The sequence below is a fragment of the Sprattus sprattus genome, assembly GCF_963457725.1.
Source record: "Sprattus sprattus genome assembly, chromosome: 14".
Lineage (NCBI taxonomy): Eukaryota > Metazoa > Chordata > Actinopteri > Clupeiformes > Clupeidae > Sprattus > Sprattus sprattus.
The window spans coordinates 9700332-9725450 of NC_137912.1; the positions used below are offsets into that span (position 1 = coordinate 9700332).

General features: G+C 45.7%; 2 protein-coding genes across 2 annotated transcripts in view; one reads left to right on the forward strand and one right to left on the reverse strand.

Moving 5' to 3' along the window:
• The first annotated feature begins 702 nt into the window (after nt 1-702).
• csrp2 (cysteine and glycine-rich protein 2) lies at nt 703-8486 on the forward strand. The gene is made up of 6 exons (XM_080850973.1): nt 703-774; nt 2861-2979; nt 5031-5199; nt 6431-6560; nt 7455-7548; nt 8389-8486. Exons 2-6 carry the CDS (start codon nt 2868-2870, stop codon nt 8463-8465), a joined length of 582 nt encoding a protein of 193 aa, XP_080707099.1. The 5' UTR covers nt 703-774; nt 2861-2867; the 3' UTR covers nt 8466-8486.
• A 1836-nt stretch (nt 8487-10322) lies between these two features.
• The window catches only part of zdhhc17 (zDHHC palmitoyltransferase 17), a 34396-nt gene continuing 19599 nt past the window's right edge, over nt 10323-25119 (reverse strand). Inside the window, exons 8-17 of the mRNA XM_080850974.1 lie at nt 24677-24802; nt 23604-23746; nt 22323-22423; nt 17725-17849; nt 16431-16493; nt 16066-16159; nt 14207-14290; nt 13349-13506; nt 12472-12566; nt 10323-12164 (exon numbers count right to left, since the gene is read on the reverse strand). Coding sequence (XP_080707100.1) covers nt 12026-12164; nt 12472-12566; nt 13349-13506; nt 14207-14290; nt 16066-16159; nt 16431-16493; nt 17725-17849; nt 22323-22423; nt 23604-23746; nt 24677-24802 — 1128 coding nt within the window. The 3' untranslated portion in view covers nt 10323-12025. The remainder of the gene's footprint in view (nt 12165-12471; nt 12567-13348; nt 13507-14206; nt 14291-16065; nt 16160-16430; nt 16494-17724; nt 17850-22322; nt 22424-23603; nt 23747-24676; nt 24803-25119) is intronic.

Below are 25119 nucleotides of genomic sequence, written 5' to 3' on the forward strand. Positions count from 1 at the left end.
AAATGTGTCTTGCTCAAATCACCAAGTCAAATGTTTTAATGATTTATTATCTTACTTTATAATGAGAGATAAACAGATATTGAACAGTTACAGAGAGGTTGGTTCATAGTTAAAGAACTTACAAGGAATACTCTCTCACCCAGATATGTGTAAGATTTTGGTTTGTGACTGTACAATACCTCACAAGGAATCCTTTAAAAACAGAGTCTGAATTATTATATTCTCCTTTAACATATGCTATTGTTTGGCTGTATCACAGAAAATATTCTTCATTCAAAAGCTGTTTCCAACCCCAAGGCCATCCAGATAAGACTGACTGTGCAGGAATCTGCTGGGAGAGAGAAAGAGCCCGCTTCACACTGTGGAGTCATGAAATTCCACTACCAACTATTTCAACACATGTAGTACAGTAGCCCAGGGAAAAAATGTAGGCCTTCAATTGAGCCATTCGTAAAAAAAAAAAAAAAGAAAAGAAAAAGAAAATGGAAAGCCCTTAAAAAATGCATTCCATAGCCGCCATTACCACACATTCCAACTCATAGCCCAAGAAAAAAAGTACAACTAAAAAGATTTACAAACTTTTATCGGGTTGAGTGCTCTCTCTCTCTCTCTGGAAGAAAGGTAGGTCCCAGTGAAGTCGAATTCTCCACCCCTAATCATCGAGGCCACTCCCCTCCTATGGCCATCTCTAAAATGACATGACTTAAGTAGATGTCTGCATAGTCGAAGCTCCTGGAATCGTCGAGGGACACAACGTCGACACCTGGAAACGATGTAAGGATTTCTCACTTTTGTTTTTGGTGCGTGACTAAACGTGGACTGGTATTTTGCTCTATTTTAATGAGTAGCCTATGCAGTTGAAGTATTATAAATTCGACGACATGGATTTACACGGGTTGGCAGTAGATCACTTTTCAGGGAATTTGCATCACTGTGAGAAGGTATGCTGTCGTAGCCTCAGATGGTTCTTTGACAGTAAGGTAATGTAACAAAATATAAGCAAAGGTCGAGTGGCCGCTACACAGTTACTGTTGTCATCAATTTGAGTAGGCTATCGTTTGAATTTTTTAAACGGCATTACGAGCAGCAGACTTTTGACAAGGTTTAAGTATATTCAAGTCTTTTCACGACAATTATTACTGTTGACTTGTAGGTAAGGTCTTTGCAGAGGTCTTCTTATGAACTGGTTTAAATTAAATTTAAATGTTTGTGTCATCAGATTAATCGCCAAGATCTACGCACGAGGTAGCCTACAAGTTCGCTTACTTAAACGTCATATCACTCTCAACCTGAAGTAAGCGAGCTGTATGTAACTTAATGGTTTTCTCTTGTGATGAATGCATGCCTCTGCCTGCTAAACGGCGACACACCTCATTGAATCCGGTGCCACACCTGACTAGGGCAAGACTAGAGATTTCATGACGTAACTAGTCTGTAGTCTGCTGCCGGCCCTCCTGTATGGACATGCCACAGCTCTCACCTGAGGACTTTTCTGACCTAGATTTATTTATTTGTTTTCTGAATCAGTGTTTGACCTCATAACAACCTGCATCCAGTCACTACAAGGGCAGATGGAACTACCCGACATATGGAGGCTTTTTGGCCAGACATTGATGCATTGTATCCACATTTGGGTAAAAATGTATCAGAGTTCAAATGTTATAGTTGTGTACATTCTATACAGTTAAAGTGAGTGAGAGATCAATGAAGTTGTGGTTGTTAACAGCTGGGGTACATCTAGGAACCGCACAGCACTGGTAACGCGAACCCTTAACTGGAGGGGATTCTTTAAGGGAGGTTTTGACTGATGTAGAGGTCCACTGAAGTCCCACACTAAAATGGGCCATTAGTCTATGTGGGTTTCCCAATATCTGCTGAGTCTTGCCCCATTACCCGCCACTGGGACCCCAGGGGGCCTCCTAATGTGTGTGTGTGTGTGTGTGTGTGTGTTCCTTTTGATCCTCTTTCTCATATTGGGGCATGTCTCAGCCTGTAATAACGCGGCCAGGGTTGAAAGCTTCATGGGAGAGCCGCCTTCATGCTTGATGAATGAGCGGCATTGCCATGCGGTCGGCATGGTGAAAACTGAGAGCTCGCTCAGTCATTTCTTTTTGTCGACTGACATCATCACTGTAGTTGGATGTACTCACTTTTTGTGCCTCTCTGGCGACAGATGTGAGAACGGGGTATTAATTAGTGTTTTATGTGTCTGCTCGATGTCGAAAGCGGTGGTGGTGGTGGGGTAGTCTCTGAACAGATCAAAAACACATGATGCGCTTCTCAATGGCTGATTTTATTCCTCAGCTGGACACAGAACTACAATGACCATCTGTTTGAAAATGGCTTTCATGTGAAGTTGCAACCACAGTCGTGATGTTTCGTGGACAATGCTTGGCGCTTCAGAGAATCTCCTAATTTCCCTTTATTCCTGACCTTCTAGTCATGTTGTTTAACTGTGTTGTTACGGCAGCCCAGGGTTCCATCTCTGCATCCTTGTTGTCTCTTTGACTTGTGGACTTTGTTGTCGCTTTGACTTCCTGACCTCTGTGGGGTTTCGATGCTTTGTGTCTGTCTACACAACAACAGGATGGTGTCTTTGATGACCTTGTGTTTTGACCTTTAGAAGGCACTGGAGGAAAAGACAGACCAACGGGGGAAAAAAACAAGGGAAGCACAAGCCATTCACTTCCTGTCTGTGCTGTGACCTCAGCTGCTGTCATCACAGACGTAGCCAGCACATTTTTTTTAAGATTAGGCTTTTCCCAAACCTTTTCCCAACCCCAAAATCCTTTTTTTTTTTTTTTTTGAATCAATGTCTACATTTTCAATCTTTTGTTTTTTTCCCTTTGTTCCTCTGCAGCTAAATCATGCCAAACTGGGGCGGTGGAAATAAGTGTGGGGCCTGCGGGGGGACCGTGTACCACGCCGAGGAGGTCCAGTGTGATGGGAAGAGTTTTCACAAGTGCTGTTTCAACTGCAGTAAGTGTCGCCCATCCTGCATCACTCTCTACCCCGTCCATCCATCTGCTGCCTCATTCTCTTTCTACTTCTCTACCTCTTTTTTCTTTCCTCTTCCACCTCCTCTCCTCTCACACCTATCACGCCTTGACCATGTACAATCTGTGGTAATGATAGATGGCTTCGCATGGATTCCCCTGAGGCCCTGTTTGGCCCAACACGTTTGAGGGACCTTTAGGTTTTTCCCCAACTGAAAAATATTTGAACTAGTCCAGTTTCAAATTTAAATTAAAGGCTTTACAGTTGAGACCGTGAACAGCTTTGGTTTACGTTTTCACTGGACCAGGTTTACATTACGAAAACTGTGTAGTGAAAAGTCATTCTTGTAGTGTCCTCTAGCTTCTCTGTTGTTGAACTGTAGGTCACACACATCATGTGACGCACAAACAAATCACCATACAACACTTGTGTTCTCTAAAAATAAAATGGTGCCATCCTCCGTCTGACCAATCACGTCTATAGGCTACTTGGCAACGTGTTTAGTAAACAGATGTAAACAGACAGCGGAAATTACTGCATACACAAGACACAAGGGATTGGTTAATCATTCAGTGTTCCACCAATGGTGTGCTCAGTGATCTGTGTGTGTGGAGCTCCAATGCACCTTGTGTGACCTTCTCTGGGGATGTCTCTGTGTGGTGGTGGTGTGTGTGGGGCGGGGAGCTTCACGGGACTCAGATGTGGTGTGTGTGTGTGTGTGTGTGTGTGTGTGTGTGAATGGGGATGTCTCTGTGTGGTGGTGGTGGTGTGTGGGGCGGGGAGCTTCACGGGACTCAGCTGAGTGGCTGAATGCACATGGTTGGGATTAGCGCAGCGCTATCGCTAAGCGAAATGGGCATCGACGCTCTGGCCCACATAACAAGTGTTTATTTTTGCGGCTTGCCCACAGAGACTGCTTTGTTTTGGAGCAACCATTGATGAGATAATGAGAAGAGATGGATTGGGCTGTGCGTGTTGTGTGTGTGAATGTGTGTGTGTGTGGGGTTGTTTTTCTGCATTCCACCCTCTTTTCTGTTCCTTCAATTCTGGTCGAATCTATTTTTTAATTCAGAGGGTTGACGTCCAGGTGAAGTTAAAAATGCATAAAACCAGCAACATCCCGACCTTCTTGCGCCTCAAACGTCGCACAACATTAAACCCATTTATGTCCATGTATCTGTTTTTTAAACCACTCAAGTCATTTGCATGTGAGTCACAGTCCTCAAACCAAAAAGAAATCCACCTCTATAACGAATGCGATTATGCACTGGGACACATGACAAGTCCCTACTAATTAGGCCGTATGAATTAAAGACACACAAACACCCTCCCTCTTCTGTTATGATGTTTGCCGCCACTCTAAATCAACTCGGAGACAACAGTGCCCCTCTGCTTCTTAATCCACAAGTCATCTGCCCAACAGAGCCAGCAGTCTTGGCCTTTTACAGCTGCCACACAGTCACATGGATGAGTCACATTGCTTGCCGGGAATGGAGATGTGGTTGTGTCTACCATTCATAAAAACGTGTCAGTTTTCCAAGTGCGGCTGTTGTGCAACTTGTGTTTTCTTTTCGTGTTCATGTGATAATGTGAGGTTATGAATTTGTGTGAGTGTGTGTGTGTGTGTGTGTGTGTGTGTGTGAGAGGTGGTTTCAGGCACAGTTTGTATGAGTGAATGTCAGATGGTGTGTGTGTGTGTGTGTGTGTTAACATATCTGTGAACATATCTGTGATATGAGTGTAAGTGAGTTACATCTGTGTGTGTGTGTGTGTGTGTGTGTGTGTGTGTGTGTGTGTGTGTGTGTGTGTGTGTGTGTGAGTGAGAGGTGGTTTCAGGCACAGTTTGTATGAGTGAATGTCAGATGGTGTGTGTGTGTGTGTGTGTTAACATATCTGTGATATGAGTGTAAGTGAGTTACATCTGAGTGAAATGTGTGTGTGTGTGTGTGTGTGTGTGCGTGCGGCGTTGCCAAGTCTTTCCATGTATCTGTGTATAATCTTCTCTTATTGACATGCGGTTTCTGTGTTCCTAGTGGTCTGCAGGAAAGGCCTAGACAGCACCACTCTTGCCATTCACGACAAAGAAATCTACTGCAAGTCCTGCTACGGCAAGAAGTATGGGCCAAAAGGCTACGGTTACGGCCAGGGGGCCGGCACACTCAACATGGACCGCGGCGAGAGACTGGGCATCAAACCAGAGGAGTGAGTGTTGCCTGAGACGTAGCCTGACACCAACATGTGTTTTGTGTTCTTCTCGAGTTTGTTTTGCACTGAGCGCCTGTGGTGGAGAGGGAGGGGAGCCATCTTTGTCTTCCATTGGACCACTAATCCCTCATTTGAATTTGTTCTCCAAAACACAGCTCCATCTCTCGCTAGTCTATCCCCCCCTGGGGATTGGAACACCAACTTTAAAGTTGCAATGTGGATAAACAGCAAACCCATGCCAAGCCAACACCACTTTGCAACTCTAGTCGACCCACAGCGATGGTTGTACCATCTATCTAGGCCTATTACTGTTATCACTCTATTACTGAGAGAGTCCTTCCAGAAGATTCCTTCCCCGGCTGTCATTGTAATTCAGACAGGGACTGATGGCCATGTTCTGATAAGGTCTGCTAATATCGGTCCTATTGTAACGCCCTAGCCCTTTGCGGGGGCGTTGTGGGCAGATCTTGGGTGCAAATGCCTGTGCGCTTCACCCGCGTTCCACCCCCTGGGCAGTCCAAGCCCGACCTCCTGATGGGAACCTTGTTTTTCTACCAGCCCTTGCAGAGCTCAGAGCCCCGGGCATCAGGTGATTGTTGTTATGAAAGAGGCCATTATGTAAGAGCGGTTCCTGGGCAGGCCCCGCTGACCCGGACCCTCCCCTCCGCACCCCCCCTCCGCTCCTCCTCATGCACGGCCTCCAGCACAAAGCGCTCCATTCAGGGCTGCAGAGGACGGGCGGCTCCCCGGGCCCCTGCCCATGTCTTTGTTAGGCTGGGATCCAGGGCCTATCACCAGCCGCTGATAAGAGGCCGACTGATGGGCCTCAAGAGTTGGGTTCCCATCTCCCAGGTTTGAGGGCAGATCAGTTCAAGGTTTCAGGGCATTCAGTTCGGGAGTGCAGCCAGTGTCAGTGTTTTTCCTATGAAGGTTAAGAGGTATGTTTGATTTTAGGGTGAGCACAATAAGTCAGATCAGGTGAAGCTTGAAATGTGAGATTATGGAGAAACGATGCAGAAATGCAATCAATCTGATTTAAAAAAAAAAAAAAAAAAAAAAGCACTATGGAGTTTTGGACAAAAGCTAGTGAGCTTTCTATCTAAATTGCATGCAAAAAACCTTGCCAACGTCATCATATTCCATGAAAATTAATTTGAAGATACCAAAAGTAGTTGCTCATTATATACCACTCATATACCATATCTTTCCCCCCCCCCACCTACTTCAGGCCTCACAGCCATCGGCCAACAACAAACCCCAACCCCTCTAAGTTCGCTCAGAAGTTCGGCAATTCGGAGAAGTGTGCCCGGTGCGGAGACTCTGTGTATGCAGCCGAGAAGGTAGTGGGAGCTGGCAAGGTGAGTGCACAGCTGTGTGTGTTTTTGTTCATGTATTTCAGCTTCAATCCCTCTTCCAACCTCTGCACACACATAAAGACAAGACACGAGCGCTTTCTGCCAAGAGATGAACTGACTTCATCCTCAGCTGTCTGGTCATGTTTTAAATAACACGTGCAAAAAAAAAAAGAAGAAGAAGAAAAGTAATTCTCCACGGCCTCCCCGTTTCATGAACTCCGAACTTGAGCGTTTTGCGCAGCAGATGGAACAGCGATGGCCGCCAAATTGTAGCCCCAAGCCTAGACGCACTGACCTCATAGCCCGCGCGGTCGGTGCAGTTCACGGCGAGGGTATGGTGACGTGTCCCGAGATTAGGCAGTTTCCTGCGGCTGTGAGTAAGCGCTCGCAGATGGACCCGTGGAGCGTGACCAACACGGCATTAAGGCCTAAGGTTAAATGAAACAAAAAAAAATCTGGATCTCTCTGTTGGATATCCAGATGCTGTATATTTTTTGTGTGATCAAACATTTACAGAGATAGAATGTTCCTATCATTATTTACGCTTTCTCATTCTTGTCTAGGAACACAGAAAGACTTCGCAAAGCAGTCTCTCAGATTGTGACCTAACATTTTCCATTCAAAAGGAGTGAATGGTGGGCAGTTTTATAAAGTCACTGACATTTTAGTTTTAACACCCATTATGTAACACCCATTATGCGCAAACAAGCCAACCTTTACAGCGGCCACAGCTAACATGGGGTTACATTTACATTTACATTTAGTCATTAGCTGACGCTTTTGTCCAAAGCGACGTACGAGGGAGAGAACAGGTTCAGTGGATGATGGTTAATACATTCATTCTGGGGGAACCAGTCCTTCAAGTCTTTTCTCTCTCTCTCTTTCTCATCACTGTAGCCCTGGCACAAGAACTGCTTCAGGTGTGCCAAATGTGGGAAGAGCCTGGAATCCACTACCCAGACAGAGAAGGAGGGCGAGATCTACTGCAAAGGTGAGGAGAACCACAACATCAACAACAACACAAATGTCATTAGCATAGCATGGCATCAGGCCACGGCTCAGTCCACATTCAGAATCTGGATGGACTGGTTGAGTTTATGACTGTAAAACCAGCGTCTCGTGATTACACACACTTAAATGTTCTCTACATTGCACACTGACCACTGACGGGTGAGGTGATTGAGGACAATTTGTAGCCTGGTCACGGAATACACAATGCAGTCATAAACATGATCAGCGAAATTATTGTGGAAAAATGCTTTCGACCACGAAGAATGTTTTGGCTTGGAGACAACTTATTTACAACAGCAAAAACATTATTTGCTTATTTTTCCAAACCATCGATGGAACGTTTAGATCTAAACATTGTCAAATAGTGGTCTAGCCTCCTGTTTGGGGAGAATCTTCCAATTGGGTGTTCTTGAAAACATATCTTGGTGGAAAAACCTTGACCCTGACCCACAGAGAGGCTGACTCATCAGCTTCATCTAAACATACCGTACATTTTGGCACGTGTGTCTGTGGCAAAGGAGATCATTTGCATGCATGTTAAGCACGCCGACGGCCAAATCCATCGATGCATTGCTGACTGATTGTGGTCGGACCATAGTGAAGCATCTACTGGCTTTGGTCCAGGGCAGAAAATGAAAACCTAAAAGCAAACAAGACTTCCTGTCTGTCAAAAATTGACAGAAGCACATATCCTTTTTGAGACACGAGTTAAATCAGTGAGTAGGGAAACTCTGTCCATGGACACGTTAGCTCGCTGTTGAGAGCGTTTGCGCTGTCAATGTGCCGTGTCTATCCTTATGTTTTTTAAATCTTCCTTCAGCATGTTACGCCAAGAACTTTGGACCCAAAGGATTTGGATATGGCCAAGGAGCAGGGGCTCTGGTTCACGCCTCGTGATGACCGCCTTGAAAGACCGACCGACCGACCGCTCCCACAATTGTGCCTTTGTACATTTTGCTTCTCAGCTGCTTGTGAGAAGCGGTTTTTAAACTAACGCCTTAAGGGAGGGGAGGGGGAGATCTAGGGGGGTACGCTGGATCTTGAAGTGTATCAGGTGGGGTGGTGTGTTGTTTGGGTACAGCTAGGATTAACGTCTGTGGTTCTGTTCCAGAAGTAATAAACATTATGTATGAAGATTTCCATTTTGATGTGGTCATTTTCTTCAACTCTAGGTTTTTAAGTAAAAAAAAAAAAAACATAGCACGATGGCAACTCTTTTTCTTGTTGTGTGGCTCTTCCTGTTGTTTTTGTCATTTTTAAAAACGTCCTAAAGAGAGAGACAAAATTACGGGAGAGCTCACATTTGAATGTTTTGTCGTTTTTTTTTATTAAAGCCATTAAAATTGAACCATGCCCAATATGTTTACATCTGAAGCAAAGTTTACAGTGATGTCCTGAAGAAAGGTGCAGAGGCACTGTCCATGGTCATGTGCTTTTTCCACATGGTGGGGTGGGCAGGGGAGACGTCAGGGGGCCCAAGCAGAGGAGTCTGTTGGACGAAACGGAGGATGACACTGGTCCAGGCAGGTTTAGGACCAGACCAGCGGTCAGCTAATATGGTGGGACAGAGAGAACGACAGAAAGAGAGATACAAAGTGGAGTTCATTTCTAGATAGACAGCAAGAGGATGTGGCCTTCTGATTTCAGGTACAATGCCTCCCTTACTACTGATGCAAACGTTAAGTTTTAGCAAAAAGCTGGGGATCGTTTCATTTTGAGCGTTACTTTGGGTAAGATATAATGTTTGGACTGCGGAAATGAACAAAAAAATATTTGCTTGTGTTCACCATTTCTCTTGCATCTTGCTTTACAATTTGTACATCCAGTGGTTTAACAAACCCAGCAAATGTGACGTAAAAAAAAAAAAGAAACCATTTCGTTTTGACCTTTATCGACAAGTATGGAACATTCAAATATATTACAACTCGGGTCACAAGGTTCTGACTGATCAGTATCTGCCACCTGTGGCTCGATGACAACTTGCACTAAAAGATACACACACTGGGATTCCCAAACCTGGAAGAGAAAACGTAATGAAAAACAAACCAAACAAACGTACTTGCAAAATACTGAACATTCACTATTTACAGACAAAGGGGTCGCTGGGCTGTTGTGACAGGGAGAGATGGCCTTGGGCCTCGGTGTGCTGACAGCCTCCATGTCCAACCATCTCACATGCAGTTTCAAATCTTTTGACGATTTTTCGTTTCGTTTTTGTCGTTTTATTTTTTTTTGCAGGTTAAAATGCCTATAGACAGCAGTGTCGGACATCACTAAAAGCTACAGTCATACACTTATAAGATTATAAGTAGATTTTTTCGTTTTTTTTTTCTTTCTCTTTTTGGTAGGGTGAAATCATATAAAAAAAGAGCAGCTTGAACTAACACTGAAACAAAAAAAAAGTCACTCACTCACAGACAGAGAGAGCGAACAAAAGTAGTAACTATATATCATTGTCTATGTACAGATGCACATTCGTAGTATTTCATAGTTCTTTCGGGTGGCTGCAGCCAAGTCCTCTGGCGGAAGGGAGTGACCACCAAGATTCCTGGGAGGTTGGTGGAACAGGAAAAATTAGGAGGGTAGACCCCCCCCCCCCACACACACACACAACCCCTCCCACCCCTCACCAAACACACACCAATTCCCCACTCTTTGTAAACATGGTAGAATTTCTCGGAAGCAGGTGGGAGAAGGAGGAACAAAAACAAAATCCTGGTCAGTAACCGCAAGATAAACCAAAGGTGATCAGTGCATTGTCTTAGGCAGACAAACAAAAAAACAAGGGGTTGAAACAAGATAACAGAACATACCACTGAAAGAACAAGGGACAGAGCAAACCTTTGAAGTCCGGCTGGCGGGAAGTGATCACGAAATGCGGCAATGGACCCTGTAAACAACCATCTGAGAGGAATTCCGTTTTGGAGACCACCGTTCGAAACGCAAAAGAATCTGCCTCCACCCCTTCTGTATACGGGGGGCTGGAGGATTGCTTATGTCTGTTCCTAAAACTAAGCATATATTAATAAATATTAACTGTACAATATGTGTAATTGATCTTAGTAATATTGTGAGGGCACAAGAGCATAGAATTAACCAGAAAACAAGACAGCCCCAAGTCATTATCATAAAAAATAAAGAGGACCAAAAAAAAAAAAAAAAAAAATCTAAAAAAATGACATCCTGGTAAAAGAACCAAACAGTACCATGAAAAATCCTTTCCACATAATTCTCTATAAATAGCTTTAAAAAATAAATATGCTTGCATCACATTTTCGGAGCAGGAGATGGCTGCTAATAGAAGCCTTGGAAAAGACCTCACCTTGCGCCTCGGTAACTGATACAAAAACAGCCGATAATAAGTCAGCCCCCTTCCCACCCCCAAAGGGACAAACAGCTAAGGTCGACCTAAACTGTGGGGACAGTGTGATGGAGAAAGGCTTGGGGTGGGGGTGGGGTCACCAGAGCAGGGTATTCATCACAATCCCATCGGCAATGAGTACTAAAAGATCAACCTTTTCAGTAACCTCCCAGCCCACTTGTGTTCATATCGACTGGGCCTCCGCATACGAGGCCCTCCTAAAGAACAACGCTGTTCCAAGACTGCATTCAGAAAGACTAGACAAAACAAGAAACAAAACACTGCCAGGGCCAAACAAAATTGGAAAAAAAAACAACTGACAAAAAAAAATGAGGGATTAATTAAGGACAAACATACAAAACACCTAAATGCTCCATAATCCGGTGGATGGTGAAAACAAAACAAACAAACAAACAAACAAAAACAACGGTAAAGATCCCTTTCATTTGACCCCCTCTTCTTCCTCTCCTTCATCTGTTCCTGTGGCTTCAGCCCTCTGGTCAGGGCACAGTCCTTCGGTGAGCGGCGGAGAGGGAGGGAAGGTCGAGATGATGCTGCTGCCGCGTCAGTGGCGTTTGGGATGAGAGGGGAGCGGGTGGGGGACTGGGGACTGGGGAGCTGATGCCACTCAGGGTGCTGCTGCTGCTGCCGGTGGTGGTGGTAACCGGTGGTAACCGGTGGCGGAGATGTGGGTTATGACTCCCGCCCAGCATTAAACCAAGACATATAAAACTAACAAAGCATGCGTGGTAGTTTTCTAGTAGGCGGAGAACTTGCATCTGTTCTGATGAAGAGAGATGGTCCAGCACTTCCCCACCATACACACATACGTGCAGGTAAACACACACACACACACACACACACACACACACCCATCACAGAGTCTCTCCAGATACTCTGCTCTCTAGATACAGCCTCGCTCCGATATGCTTGTAGGAGGATGACATAACATCATGAAAAACAAAGGGGGGGGGACGACAACAACAACAAAAACAAAAACACAGATATCTCCCTCCATCCTGCAGTCCTTCTCTTTCCCTCGTCCGCGCATCCCGCTGCTCTCTCTCTCTCTCTCTCTCTCTCGCTCTCTTCAGCATCACACCAGCTGGTAGCCTGAGCCGGACGTCTGGTCGTACTCTATTGTGTACTGCATGGTCCAGTCCACCTGCAACGGCCGCAGCAGCCCGCAGCAGCGCAGCTCAAAGAAGTCTATGAGGTTTCTCATGCACCCGTGACTGCACACACACACACACACACACACACACACACACACACACACACACACAGACAAAGAAAGAGACAGAAAGGTGTCAGGTCAGCTGGTCGAGTGAAGTCAAATGTGTGAGGTCAGTGTTTCCAGTGGCCTGCTCTTTTGGTCTTTACAGATTCAATACATTCTAATATAATATATGTATAATACATTTATATGTATTAGTTAACCTATAGAGCCAACCAAATCAAAGTAAATAAATAAGGCATAAACTACAGAGGTTGTCTGATAAACAGAGGGAACTGAAGAATGCTGCTCTTGTGTGCACTCACTTGAAGGGGCTCTCGATGGATGTCGCTGTGACTTTAAAGTGCTTGTATCTCCTTGCGTTCATCCTTTCATTTGTGGTGATCCCAAGAATGGCAATCTGGTCAGTAACACACAGGGCAGAAGTGTCAATGCAAAGCTGATACACAAGGACCGTGTGTGTGTGTATGTGTATGTGTGTGTGTGAGAGAGAGGGACATTTGTTATTCTGGACAGCTAGTAAGTCTTTAGATCTTAGGAACAAAGACACTCATAGCAACACAAACCATTTCATGAATTGGTACATTTAACTGTCTGAAATATGACTAATGGATTTAAACTGATCCAAGCCTGAAGCAGAACATCACTGCACCCAAGTTGAACAAGCAGTGGAGCAAAATATAGGCATGTTTAACTTACAATGTTTAACTCTTTGAACACCAGCATACAAAAGCACATCTTTGTTTAACTGTAAGTTGCTTTACAAGGCAGAATCTTGCGGTTTCATTTTGCGAAAGCCAATCAAAGCACATCCCACCCTTTCCATACTACTGAAGCACCATATTCATTGGCTGGGAATGTTTATGACCTATGTTTGTTTCCATTTTACAGAGCCAGGATTTTTTTTCTTGACGCCGAACGGACAACTAGAGGACCGTGACGAACTCTTCACCTAATTTGACGAAGAGTGTATCAGAGATTCGAATCGCAGACTGTTCCTTTAACTAAAACAGCCTGTGTCAGGGCTAGCTGTACACGCGGTTCTACTAAGTGCTAATCTCCATTAGCATCTCCACAGTAGCGTAGAGAGGTGTGAATGCCTGGGGGTGGACGGCAGGAAGGTGGATAGCGGGTGGGTGGGCAGGCGGATAGCGGGTGGGTGGGCGGGTGTGCGCCACTGACCTGGTAGAGCTGGCACATGATGAGCACGGCCACCCACATTAAGTGGAACACGCTGTTGAGGAACATCCAGAACATCCAGGGCGAGCAGGAGGCGATCTGCGTGATGTAGATCCAGAAGCCGTCCCTGTGGTAGTTGGTGGCACAGTGGATTCGCCAGTCTGGGGAAACGAGGAGAGGATGACAGCACAATGAGACACGATGTGGTATGTGTAGGAGACAGTATTTATTTCTTTGCACAAGCACAGAAACATGCATGCATGGATGCTGGTTGTCCTGAGTTTACAAGGACAAAGAAAGCACATTTATCTCCACTTCAATGCTTTGTGTATGAGAGTATTTCACAGAGTGTCTTTTTCTCAGCCTTGTCATCAGGTGGAGTTATCACTATGGTAAAATATTATTTACGGCCCCTTACAACGATCTTAGACAGTCACTCAATTAAATAAGCGTAACGTGATCATAAACACAAGCAACATTCATATGGGGTAAATCAGACTATAAAAATGTCTAACGAGTCAAGAGAAAAAACAAAACCCTCTTTCTCTAATGCCTCACTAAATGCCTGTTTACAGGAGTAACAGCTCTTGAAGACTCTGACTGCTGGCATCTGCTTTAATGCTGCATGCACTGGACTGAACACATTGTCTGAGTATGCACTGTCTGAAAACCTGCATGACTTTTATGAGCCGCGCATAAAGCCGTCAAACCGCCAGAGGAAGCCCGACCGACGGACAGACAGACAGACAGCCGTGTCTTCTCAAGGGCTTGGATGGGGTGGGTGAACGAGTGGGCTTTAAATGTGGAACGTGTGTGTGTGTGTGTGTGTGTGTGTGTGTGAGTGAGTGTGTGTTCACTCACAGCAAATACAGCCGTATATCATCCAGCAGATCATACACAGCAGGAAGAACAAGTAACCCATGAAGTAACGGTGGTTCCCACTCCCTGTGGAGAAGGAAAGAGAAAGTGCACAGAAGAAAGAGAGAGAGAGAGAGGGAGAGAGAGGAGACAATGAGGAAGATGGTGAGTCACGTCTGGATCCCTCTTCGTCAGTCAATTTTCAAACCCATTACATACAAACATACAAGAATGCACTCTCACTCGCTCGCTAACACTTAACACACAACGTCTGATCGTTAACACAGCAAGCAAATTATTTAAAAGAGTGTGATCCCTCTGAAAAGTGAGCTTGATGCAGTCCCTCAGTCTGTCTCTCTTTCTCACACACACACACACACACACACACACACACACACACACACACCTTAGATCCGGCCAAGCACAGATCCGAGAGAGAGACAGAGAGGAAATATGGATAATTCAGTAGAAGTGCGTGCCAAGGGACTGTCTGCCCTGCCTACGCCCCCTCTCAATCATATCATGGGTGCTGGACGCTCTAGGAACAGGTGGAGTTCAACCGGCATCTCACACGCACACAGAACTAATGCCAACTCTGAAGGCTTGCTGCTCCTTGCTCCTAAAAACTTCAACCATCTTGGCTGGCAGGAAGGAAGGGAGGCAAGGTTCCCCTTTTGCAGACAAATTGGTAGATTAGTGGAATGGTCCGGCTCGACTGCCAGTAAACAGGCACCGTCTCACGGTCATAAGGCTCTGGCTTGCTTTTGATGCTAATTTATGAGTGATGTGTGCTAATGGAACATCAAAGACACCTGAAGGTAAGCTTGTGGTGAACTCTGGCCGACCGCAAGGATCTGTGACAACACTGATTCTGGCCCGGTCATCTGTACCTCGGCGAGGGACGCGCGGGTGGGTTGTGGCTTCCGGAAGATTTGCCGTTCCTGTTTAACCCTGGTGGTCACTTCCCCCTGGCCACCTGCCTAAACACAGTACTAAGCCACCCTGCTGGGTAGGGTCTGTGCGTGGGGGCTGCCACAGGGGCTAAATGCCCCTAGGCACATAGGGGAAGCGCTAAGCTAAGGTATGTCTAGTTCAATGTGGTTTTGCACGGAATGACTGAACAATATCAATGGAACTGTGCTCAGATCAGCACAGCATAACAGCTCGAGTATGATGGCTTTATGATGGCCTTTTTTTGCTGCATCACCGATCATCAATGTCAATCAAAGACGACAGCGAGCGATACCAAAATGATTCCTAAAAACTCAACCTAACCCCACAAAGTGCTGCACTATTAATGACAGTCGACGGTGTGGCCTGTAACTTCCTGTAGTTCTCCTTAGATATTTCCTATTTTTTTTATTAGCTAGCTGCTATAGGTGGCATGATGCCACCATGGCAACTGTATCAGTCCCTTGCTTGAGAGACGAGCTCAAGTCATTGCTGGCCCTGTGCTCTCCCTCTGCATGGAAGTTTGAGGGCACGTCTAGACATGCGGCGGCTGCTGCTTATGCTGTCCTGTAGACGTCTGAGCTGCGTCTACTGTTTGATTTCACACAGCTGCTACCCCAGGAAGTTCTCATGGGGAGCAGGGTACAGCAGGACTCAAGTGACCAACGACTCACAAAATAGCAAGAGATTTGTGTGTGTGTGTGTGTGTGTGTGTGTGTGTGTGTGGGTGTGTGGGGGGGGTTGAACTGAAGTTGAACTAGAAGTCAGCAGCCCTGTGCTAGTGCTTATCAGCTGGTAAGGAATAAACATGTAGAAAAAATGAAAAACTGAAAGTCAGCTGAAAATGGTATATTTATATTTTTATATATACAGCTGACATTTCAATGGTGGCATCACTGTTCCTTACTCACCCACGCAGTTGCCAACCCATGGACAGTGATGGTCAAATTTAGCGATGCAGCGGTTGCACACAGCACAGTGTTTGGACCTGATGGGCTTCCGTATCTGCAAGCAATTATACACTGCAGGTTAACTGGGGCAGTTTGGAAAATGACTCACTGAGTCAAACAGTGGAATTGCCTTAAGTGGCAAGCACATAGCTACATCAGTATATAGATAGGGAAATGACAGGGTTTGCCTATCAGGTGAACAAATGGGAATAAGGATAACACAGTGTTGGAACAATTCGCTGGATGAAATGGCCAGCTCGATGCACTGCAACGTCTCACACAACTACATGGGTGTGCATGTGTCTGAGGACAGAGTAAATGGTTACCAAGCAGGTGCTGCAGAATATGCTGAGGTCTAGGCTTCCTGATTCTGCCAACTCAACAATCGTCTAGAAAGAGGAGAGAGAAAAAGAGTGAGAGAGCGAGAGAGAGAGGGAGGAAAGCGGGAGAAACGTGTAAATACTAATACACAAAATGAATCATAAAACATTTTGATTGATTCTGTTTAATGGGCTGTTTTGTCTGACCTTGTGTAACATCTACACATCTACATGTCATCTGACTGCCCCCTCTTGCTGCCGTAAGGACTTCAGAGGCCTCAACAGTTCAGATCCAGCATGGTACTATTTACGGACATTAGGTTGGCATTTACCTTATCAATACAAACAGCCAGTATCTGAATTCTCAAATAAAGTCTAGGATGAAGCTCTTTGTATTCCCCAAAACTAGTCTTAAATCCTAACGGTCTAGACGTAGATCTCAACATGCAATTTCAGCCCGTGCCCTTAAGACAGCAATCATGAGACAGTGTTATGGTGTCTTCCACATGGATCAGAGTTTGATTAGTACGGTCTGAGCATAATGGCCACCATAATAATTGGGGGAACACTCCCATTCTTAGAGCAGTTACTTGCAGTGGAGGGCAAGACATGCCCATTTCATGGATCCAGATCACTGATATTCCCATTAGTGGGTTATGTAACCTATTCACATCTCTTAGCTTTGACAACGTGGCTATATATAGTGCGCTCATGTATAGTGTGCACTGAGGCAGTCAGAGGATCATCCAAAGGGCCATTATCTTTTACCAGTGACCACTAATGAGGGGGGGGGGGGGGGGTTGTAGGGGGCCTGGGCTCGATGTTTGTTTGCTTGATGCTGCCCGCTGGCTGGGAGCCAAAGGGCCTGTGCTGAATTAGAAGGAGTGCAGCTTGGAGAGGAGGGCTGCGGAGGTCACATCATTCTCCTGAAAAACTACTCTAGGAGTTTAGCTAAAGGTCGACAACAATACACTGAAGTACACCAATCTTTTTGAGAGAATTTAGCTACGACAGGGGAAAGGGTTACTATAGGGTAGCAATTAAACTAACACTCATGGGTAATTCTGAGTATTAGCCTACTGTACTGTAAACTCTGTAAAGTGGGGACTCAAAACATCATTAACCACTCGGTTGAATTCTTTCATAAATAAAAACCAGACATAATCTAAAGCACATAAACAATACTCTTTGTTGCGATGGACTGAATTAAATTCCACAACTTGATTGGTGAATTTGAGATGGGGGAGCTCGTCAGAGAGGTGGACTGAGGTGGAAACGGTGTTGGCTGGAGGGTGTTTACCTTCTTCTTCTGTTCCTCCGAGGCTTTGATGATGCCCGGGTCGGATTTCCACGACTTGCCGAAGTTGTAGAAGAGAAACACGCTGTTGAGCAGGAACGGGAGGTGGACAGTGACCAGAGGAAGATGTGCGAGGAGTTAAGGAGACAGACAGTTGGTGAGGGGAACTGGAGGTTCTGATGGTTCTGAACTGGAGGTTCTGTTCTGGCTAGAGACGGCTCTTTGGAAAAGGAAGCGGGGTTGGTTGGGGTCGCTTTGGAAGATAGACCATACAGAAATCACAATGAGGGACACAGAGAAAAAAAATATATAAAAGGCATTGCTGACCTCCATCATAAGCCCCTCCCCCCCAATACCTCAACTATATATACACCCATGTTTCTAACGGTGTGAAGTCACGCAACAGCACACGGCTGGAATGTTCATTTCCTGTGGCGGGCGACGATCAGTCGTACAGGGGAGTGGAAGAGCAGAGTGTGGGGGCAGATAAGCTGCGGATGATGGTCGCATTTACGTCACACTTCTCCCAGTGGAGGGGTCTCAACCACTGCTGCTGAGAACAGGAGGCAATAAAAAGTGTACAGGTATATGTGTGTGTGTGTGTGTGTGTGTGTGTGTGTGTGTGTATATGTGTGTGTGTGTGTGTGCCTGGGTGTATGACCAACTGACCCTGATCTTTTCAGCAGGTCTCAAACATGAAGAGACAAACGTTTCCTCTACACATCGTGCCATATCACATCACACATTTGGCCAGAAATCCATGGTTTACATCAAACCCTTCCTGTGTAGACACTCACAGCCTTGGCTAGAAAGACACAGATTCAAAGAAATAATAAAAATAAATCACATGAGAAAGAATGCAAGGCCACGTATCTGGCCTTAAGCTATAGGGAGGCATTGCAGCTTGACTGCCCTCAGCATAAACCACACGTCTCGCAGTATAAACATCTGTCAAGTGCACATACAAGAGGAATGTGGGGAGAGTTGGTCATCAGCCTCTTCAAACACCAGATACTGCACACCATGTTGACACATGACCTTGACCCCCCCTGACCTGGTGCCGTCAACGATTATGTGCAAATGGGGCCGCATTGGTCATACAGACGGTCAGAGTGACTTAGTCCTTGTGGTCGATGGAGTCTGGACAGCATCAGAAAATAGAGCACCAGCACTACACATGTCCTTGCCATGTCACTATTGTGTCATCTTGACACGGCACAGTGTACCGTCTACTACCGTCTAAATCACCACCAGTGTACCGTCTACTACCGTCTAAATCACCACCAGTGTACCGTCTACTACTGTCTGAATCACAACCAGTCATGGGGATCACTATTGTATCATTTTGACACGGCGCAGAGTACCGTCCACCGTCTGCATCACCACCAGTGATGGGGATCCCTATTGTATCATCTTCATACGGCGCAGAGTACCGTCTGTCTGAATCACAACCAGTGATGGGGATCACTATTGTATCATCTTGACACGGCGCAGTGTACCGTCTACCGTCCGCATCACCACCAGTGATGTTCCTCCGCAGGGGGTAGGGGGGGTGGAGGGGCCTACTGTCATATTTTAGTGCTGAGGACTCCACAGAGGGCTACACCTTCACGATCTAATTACCTCTTGCTATTCTTTCTCTACTAGATAATAACGGTGAATGAGCTCTATGAGAACGCTGTAATTGAAGCTGTAAACCGAACAGTGGAGCGAGCTCTGCTTATGGTCAATGGACACTCTCATGCAGCGTCCCAGGTAGAATCTGTCCCCAGGGACTGTGTCCAAGCACCAATAAAACCAGCCACGCAGTATTATACAGCAATTAGAAAGTAATCACTATGTTAGCCAGAGGGGTCATAACGAAGCAGTGTTCAGATGGGGTTTGATGTATGATAGTGGATGTGGCATTCAGTGAAGCAATAGTTGCAACAGAAATTCAAACAGAAGTATCAAATCATTAAACAAAATGGTGCCACCAGCAACTCGATCGGTTCATGAATTTAAAAAAGTCAATCCCAATGTTGTACTGTACTGCTTTGTAAAGTGCGATAGCATCTTCAGCAACTCAGAACATTTTGGAAACTTTCACGGCCGCCTTTTTACCTTTAACAGTCACTATAAAGTCACACAGACATTCCTCCAAGTCATTGGGCAATCATTAAGAGACACCTGATCTACCCCAAGCTTACCAACACCAAACAGTCTATTGTCTCCTCTTTGCAGTGTAAAAGCAATAAACCTGAAGCATGCACACCTGGGAATACCTGTCTCATCTTCACACACACCAGACAACAATGGCCATGACGTGTTGGTTTTGTTAACTGTTTCTCAGCCCACACACACACACACACACACACACACACACACACACACACACACACACACACACACACACAGGTTTCCAGACGACTTCTCTCCTCATCTTGTCTGTGTGCCACTGGCAGGAGCACCACAGAGGCTTTCACGTGACTGCAAGGTTTGTTTTTGTAGTTCTTTTTTTCTTTTTCTTTCCCTAGGTGATACGTCTACATGGCGCAGGGCCAGAGAAGGAACGCTCTACCAACGGAGCTCATCCACAGGCTGCCTTGTCCAAAGCGCTGGCAGGGGCTTTTGTGAGGTGTGAATTTCATATGAAAAACACGGCTGCTGCTGCTGCTCCTGCTAACGCTAACTCTAGAGGCCATTAATGGAGAGTTGTCATGGGAGACTAGATCCATTCAGAAGGGAGGGAAAAAAAGGCTGAGGGAACTGAAAAGGGAGGCTTGAAACTCCAAGAAATGAGATCATATTTCCATTGTATCTGGGTCACTGTCCCAAACTATAACAGGTGTGTGTGTGTCCACACACACACACACACACGGAAATGAATGGAAAGACTTTGTTTGAGGTTTAAAAAAAAAAGAAGGAAAAGAGATGGGGACTAGGGTTTACACAGTCTGACCCATCAAAGTCTCATCAAGAATCTTTTTACGCCAGGGGTCAAAGCTGGGGTCGGTCCAATCAAAGCAAGGCCACGTTCCCTGAGGCAACGACCGGGTTTGGTTTCTATGAGAGAGAGAGAGAGAGAGAGACAGACAGAGAGAGAGAGAGAGAGAGAGAGAGAGAGAGAGATGTATGGAGGGGGGTGTTTGAGCAGCGTCCCAGAAAAACACATCACTGTGCTGAGGCACCTCATTAGGCCAGCCTCCAATTCGGCTGTCGCTTAAGCACAGCATAGCGCATGTCTAAACATGTGTGAGTGAGTGAGTGTTTGTGTGACAGTGAGTGTGTGTGTGTGTGTGTGTGTGAGAGAGTGTGTGTGTGTGTGTGTGTGTGAGAGAGTGAGTGCATGTGTGTTCTGTTGAGCGGGTGGGTGTGGCAAGAGGCCAAATAACTAATTAAATGGTGTTTTTATAAACATAAAAAAATAGTCTTGCCCTGATAATGAAACTTTTAAATAATTTGCATCTGTTAAGATATTCTTGCAAAAAAAAAAAATGCAAAAAAATCTCCCAGTATTTTACACACTGGGTAAACAAGACAAGCTTTCTGAGGTTAGCTGAGGGGCCTATGCCCCTGAGGTAATTAACAGAGAAGGAGGTGTAACAAGCTGACAAACAGGTCATTTTCCACATAGCAGAAACACTCCTAATACCCCTGTCGTGCACAGTCTATAAAGGTTTTTAAAACTCCAGAGGAACTAGAAAGGTGACAGTCACACCCGCCCTTACCAAAATAAAGCATTACTTCATACATGGAGGCCCATGAATTTTTTTTTAAGTTATTCTTAATCTCAAATTCCTCTTTAAATAATGCTTGCATTCTTATTAGCATGTCAGTACACAGCAGACAGTAGCATTGACCTGAGTCCCTCTAACAGAACGACTTAAACGTCCTCCATCTAGACCCGAGACTGGACTTCCTGCAAGAACAGCCCAGTGTGCAGGGCTTCCTGCATGCCTCCTGCCCTGCCTCGTCACACCCAGATGTTTGTTTAGGTTCTTGAGTGTCTCTGGGGAGTGGGCCCAGCTTGCCTCTGGCTGCCCTGTAATTTGGGCTCAGCCTGTTTTGGTGGTTTTGGTGCAAGTGATGGGGAAGTGAGATAGAGGGAGGTGAAGTGTGCGCTCAGAGGGCAAAGCGGAAGTGACCACTTCAAAGCCGGGAGCCGTAAGTTTTATTTTTCTTCTGGGGATGGAGGGTGGATTACAGTCCTTTAGTGAGATTACAATCCCTTAGAAAAAAGTTTGGTGTCAGTGTCAATCCCTGGCTGTAGGCCAAAGCAGTGGTTATGTAGGACAGCATGCTCAGGTCGTACGCTATGATGGTAGCAGATTGAAACGCTTTGTTTTCTGCCCCAGTGCACCTTGGGTAAACAAGGGTGGCACAGATGGAGAGCCGTGGCTGTCCATCTGTTTGCTTCACGGGACGCTGCTACCTTACCTTGATGGACACCTTCACTAACACATGGAAAAATCTCTCCTTCTTACGAAGAACATACACCATCCGTCTAAATGCATATGGTTCTTTTTTAAACCAACATCACCTCACAGGAAACTCTCCACTGATATATAGAGCGAACAGAGCGACAGGAGTGTATGATGCTGTCTGTCAGAAAAGGATATCATTCCAGAACCAGTAAAACCAGGTGATGTACATCCAGAACTTTGTGGCCAGATAGATCCCCAGAGGCAGGGCACTGTGCATGGAGTGGTCAAAGAAGGCCCTGCAGGGGAACAGAGAGAAGAGAGAGATTTATTTAGCAGATCAATTTTATATAAAAAAAACTTGCCCATTTTAGCAGTGTGTGTGATAAATGATTTCAAGGAATCAAACTTATAACCTTGCTGCTGCCAATGCCCAGCTCTAGTAGTTCAGCTAAAAGGCATATGTGAGCCTTGAGACAATTTTATTGTTTTGGCAATATAAAAAATTAAATTGAATTGAATTGAATATGTAATGTCCTCAAGGAGAAGTACGGGTCGCTGTACATATTTGTTTCCAGACAATTACTGAAGGGAGTTCCAGCTAAACGGAGGCTAGACAGACCCAAAACAAACCCGCTACTGTCCTGCTGGGAGAATGTCCCCGATTGGGTCAACAGCACACTTTAGCTGAAACAGTAGCTGTACTTCAAGACCATGGCAGAGGAATCTGACTAAATGGCCTGCTGGGAGAGCCAGGATAAATCAATCAATAGTCTGCATAGTGGAGGCAACAACAGGCAGTGTCTATAGGCTCGCTCAAGAATGTGATGCCCAGCAGCAGCCTATGCTGACAGCAGTGAGGTTTTGTAAGGATCTGCACGCTTTACTTCCAAAATAAAGGCGATTTTGGGTGCGAGTGAAATAGGACTTAACTTAAAGTAGAAAAACGCACACTGACGTTGGCTTAGGCCGAAACGCGTCTGTGGATAAACTAGTCAAAATAAATCAGCAATGAGACACACGCTTGAGAGTGCGTTTTTTGTTCTACTTTAAGACAGCAGGGAGGGAAACACTCCCTTCGAACATGAACAAACACTGAGCACTACTCTCAAGGAGGGTGGGATGGAAAAGGGGGCTTGTGTAAAGTCCTCTATGGTCAAAGGACTCCCACAGATCCACACAGGTGGCTAACGTTAGGCGTAGCGAGAGCTAGAGCAGGGAGTGCCTGTGAAATCTGGCCTCCACGGCGGGTCCAGATGGACAAACTGGAGGAGGGAACAAGTGTGTAAAGAGCAAGGGAGGGAGATAGTAGGAATGTGTGTGTGTGTGTGTGTGTGTGTGTGTGTGTGTGTGTGTATGTATGTGTTGTGTGTGTATATGTGTGTGTGTGTGTATATGTGTGTGTGTATATGTGTGTGTGTGTGTATGTGTGTGTGTATATGTGAGAGTGTTGTGTGTGTGTGTGTGCGTGTGTCGTACTTGGAGAGGAACTGCACAGCGATCCACACCCCAGCATACATGAGGCCCTTGATGAGCCAGGAGTCGATGTCCAGGTTGGCAATGAAGCCCACCAGCCAGATGACCAGGAAGGGGGTCCCCAGCATCACCTTCTGCCTGAACTCCTGCAGGACAACCAGGGGAGAGAAGAGGAAAAAGAGAGAGAATCGAAAGAGAAGTGAAAGGGCCATGAGAAAAGGTCTGAACTACACATGAAAGGAGAAAAAGAAAATACACTCTGTAGATGCAGACAACACAAATGAGAGGTTCCTCGATTGTTAACAGATGGCGCAGAAACGCAGACTGCTTTTTTAGCCGGCAGCTAGTGGTTAGGAGTGTGGTGACCATGTCAAAAGTTCCACTTTGACACATTTCTCCTGAGGCGACAGCACCAAACAGCCCTGGAGGCCTAATCACCACTGCCGTACCCAATGTGAGTTCCCGCAAACAACACCACGCGGGGACTTAATTGAACGTTAGCCGTTTCATCATCAACGGCCAAGGTAGCAATTTCCTCCAGACAGGGCTTGTTCTTTCAAGTTCAGTTAAGGACTTTTTGTGCCTTTTTAAGACAGGTGGCTATGGACTCTAAAAGCAGACCTAGTTGAGGAAGAGGACCGCATCTACATGAAAGGGGCCTATTAAATGCCCCAAGCCTTTGGGGTACACAGAGAAAACACTGAGTGTCGAGGGAGCACTCTGACCCAGATGTCTGCGTGGTTTGTTTGTTGGGACATGCTAGTGTCTTCATAAAACCCACAGGCAAACAGATTCTACTGACATTTACAAAACAAGTCTCTCTCTAAAAACAAACTCAAAGAATGGCTGCATTATAATGACAGAAATAAGGATGGATAGAGAGAGGGTGGAAGAGAGAGAGAAAGAGATGGTGAAAGAGACAGAGAGAGAGAAAGAGATGGTGAAAGATACAGAAAGAGACAGAAAGAGAGAGAGAGAGAAAGTGGAGTTGGAGAGTGTGTGATCAGACCTTGAGGATGAATAGAGAGAGAGAATGAGCAGACCTTGATGATGGATAGAGAGAGAGAGGAGCAGACCTTGTCCATCTTGAGTCTTTTCAGGTATGACGGGCTGTCGTAGCCCCTAGCTTGCCGGGCCTCCTGTAAGTGGTTGATCATCCAGACGTTTTTCCTCTGTTTCGCTAGGTCAAGCGGTGTCTCCCCCTGTAGGACACACACACACGTGCGCGCACACACACACACACACACACACAAACACACACACAGTCAAACACACACACACACAGAGTCATACACACATACGCACACACACACACACACACGTGCATTAATTAAACACTGGCGTAGAGAGCCTGATTAAGAAGCATACAAGCTGAGCTAGGCCACTGCCTAAACGGTGAAAACACCTTGCTCATCAGTTTAAATCTCCATTGTCATAACGTTAACAACTCCCTTCACTGCAATTAGTGAAAAATAATTAGCCCTCTGCTTCATTGAGTTATGGCACATGATTTTACATT

Coding starts and splice junctions, on each gene's coding strand:
- csrp2 (XM_080850973.1), top strand. CDS start 2,868: ATGCCAAACTGGGGCGGTGGAAATAAGTGTGGGGCCTGCGGGGGGACC. Junction 2,980..5,030: donor CAAGTGCTGTTTCAACTGCA/GTAAGTGTCGCC, acceptor CTGTGTTCCTAG/TGGTCTGCAGGAAAGGCCTA. Junction 5,200..6,430: donor CTGGGCATCAAACCAGAGGA/GTGAGTGTTGCC, acceptor CACCTACTTCAG/GCCTCACAGCCATCGGCCAA.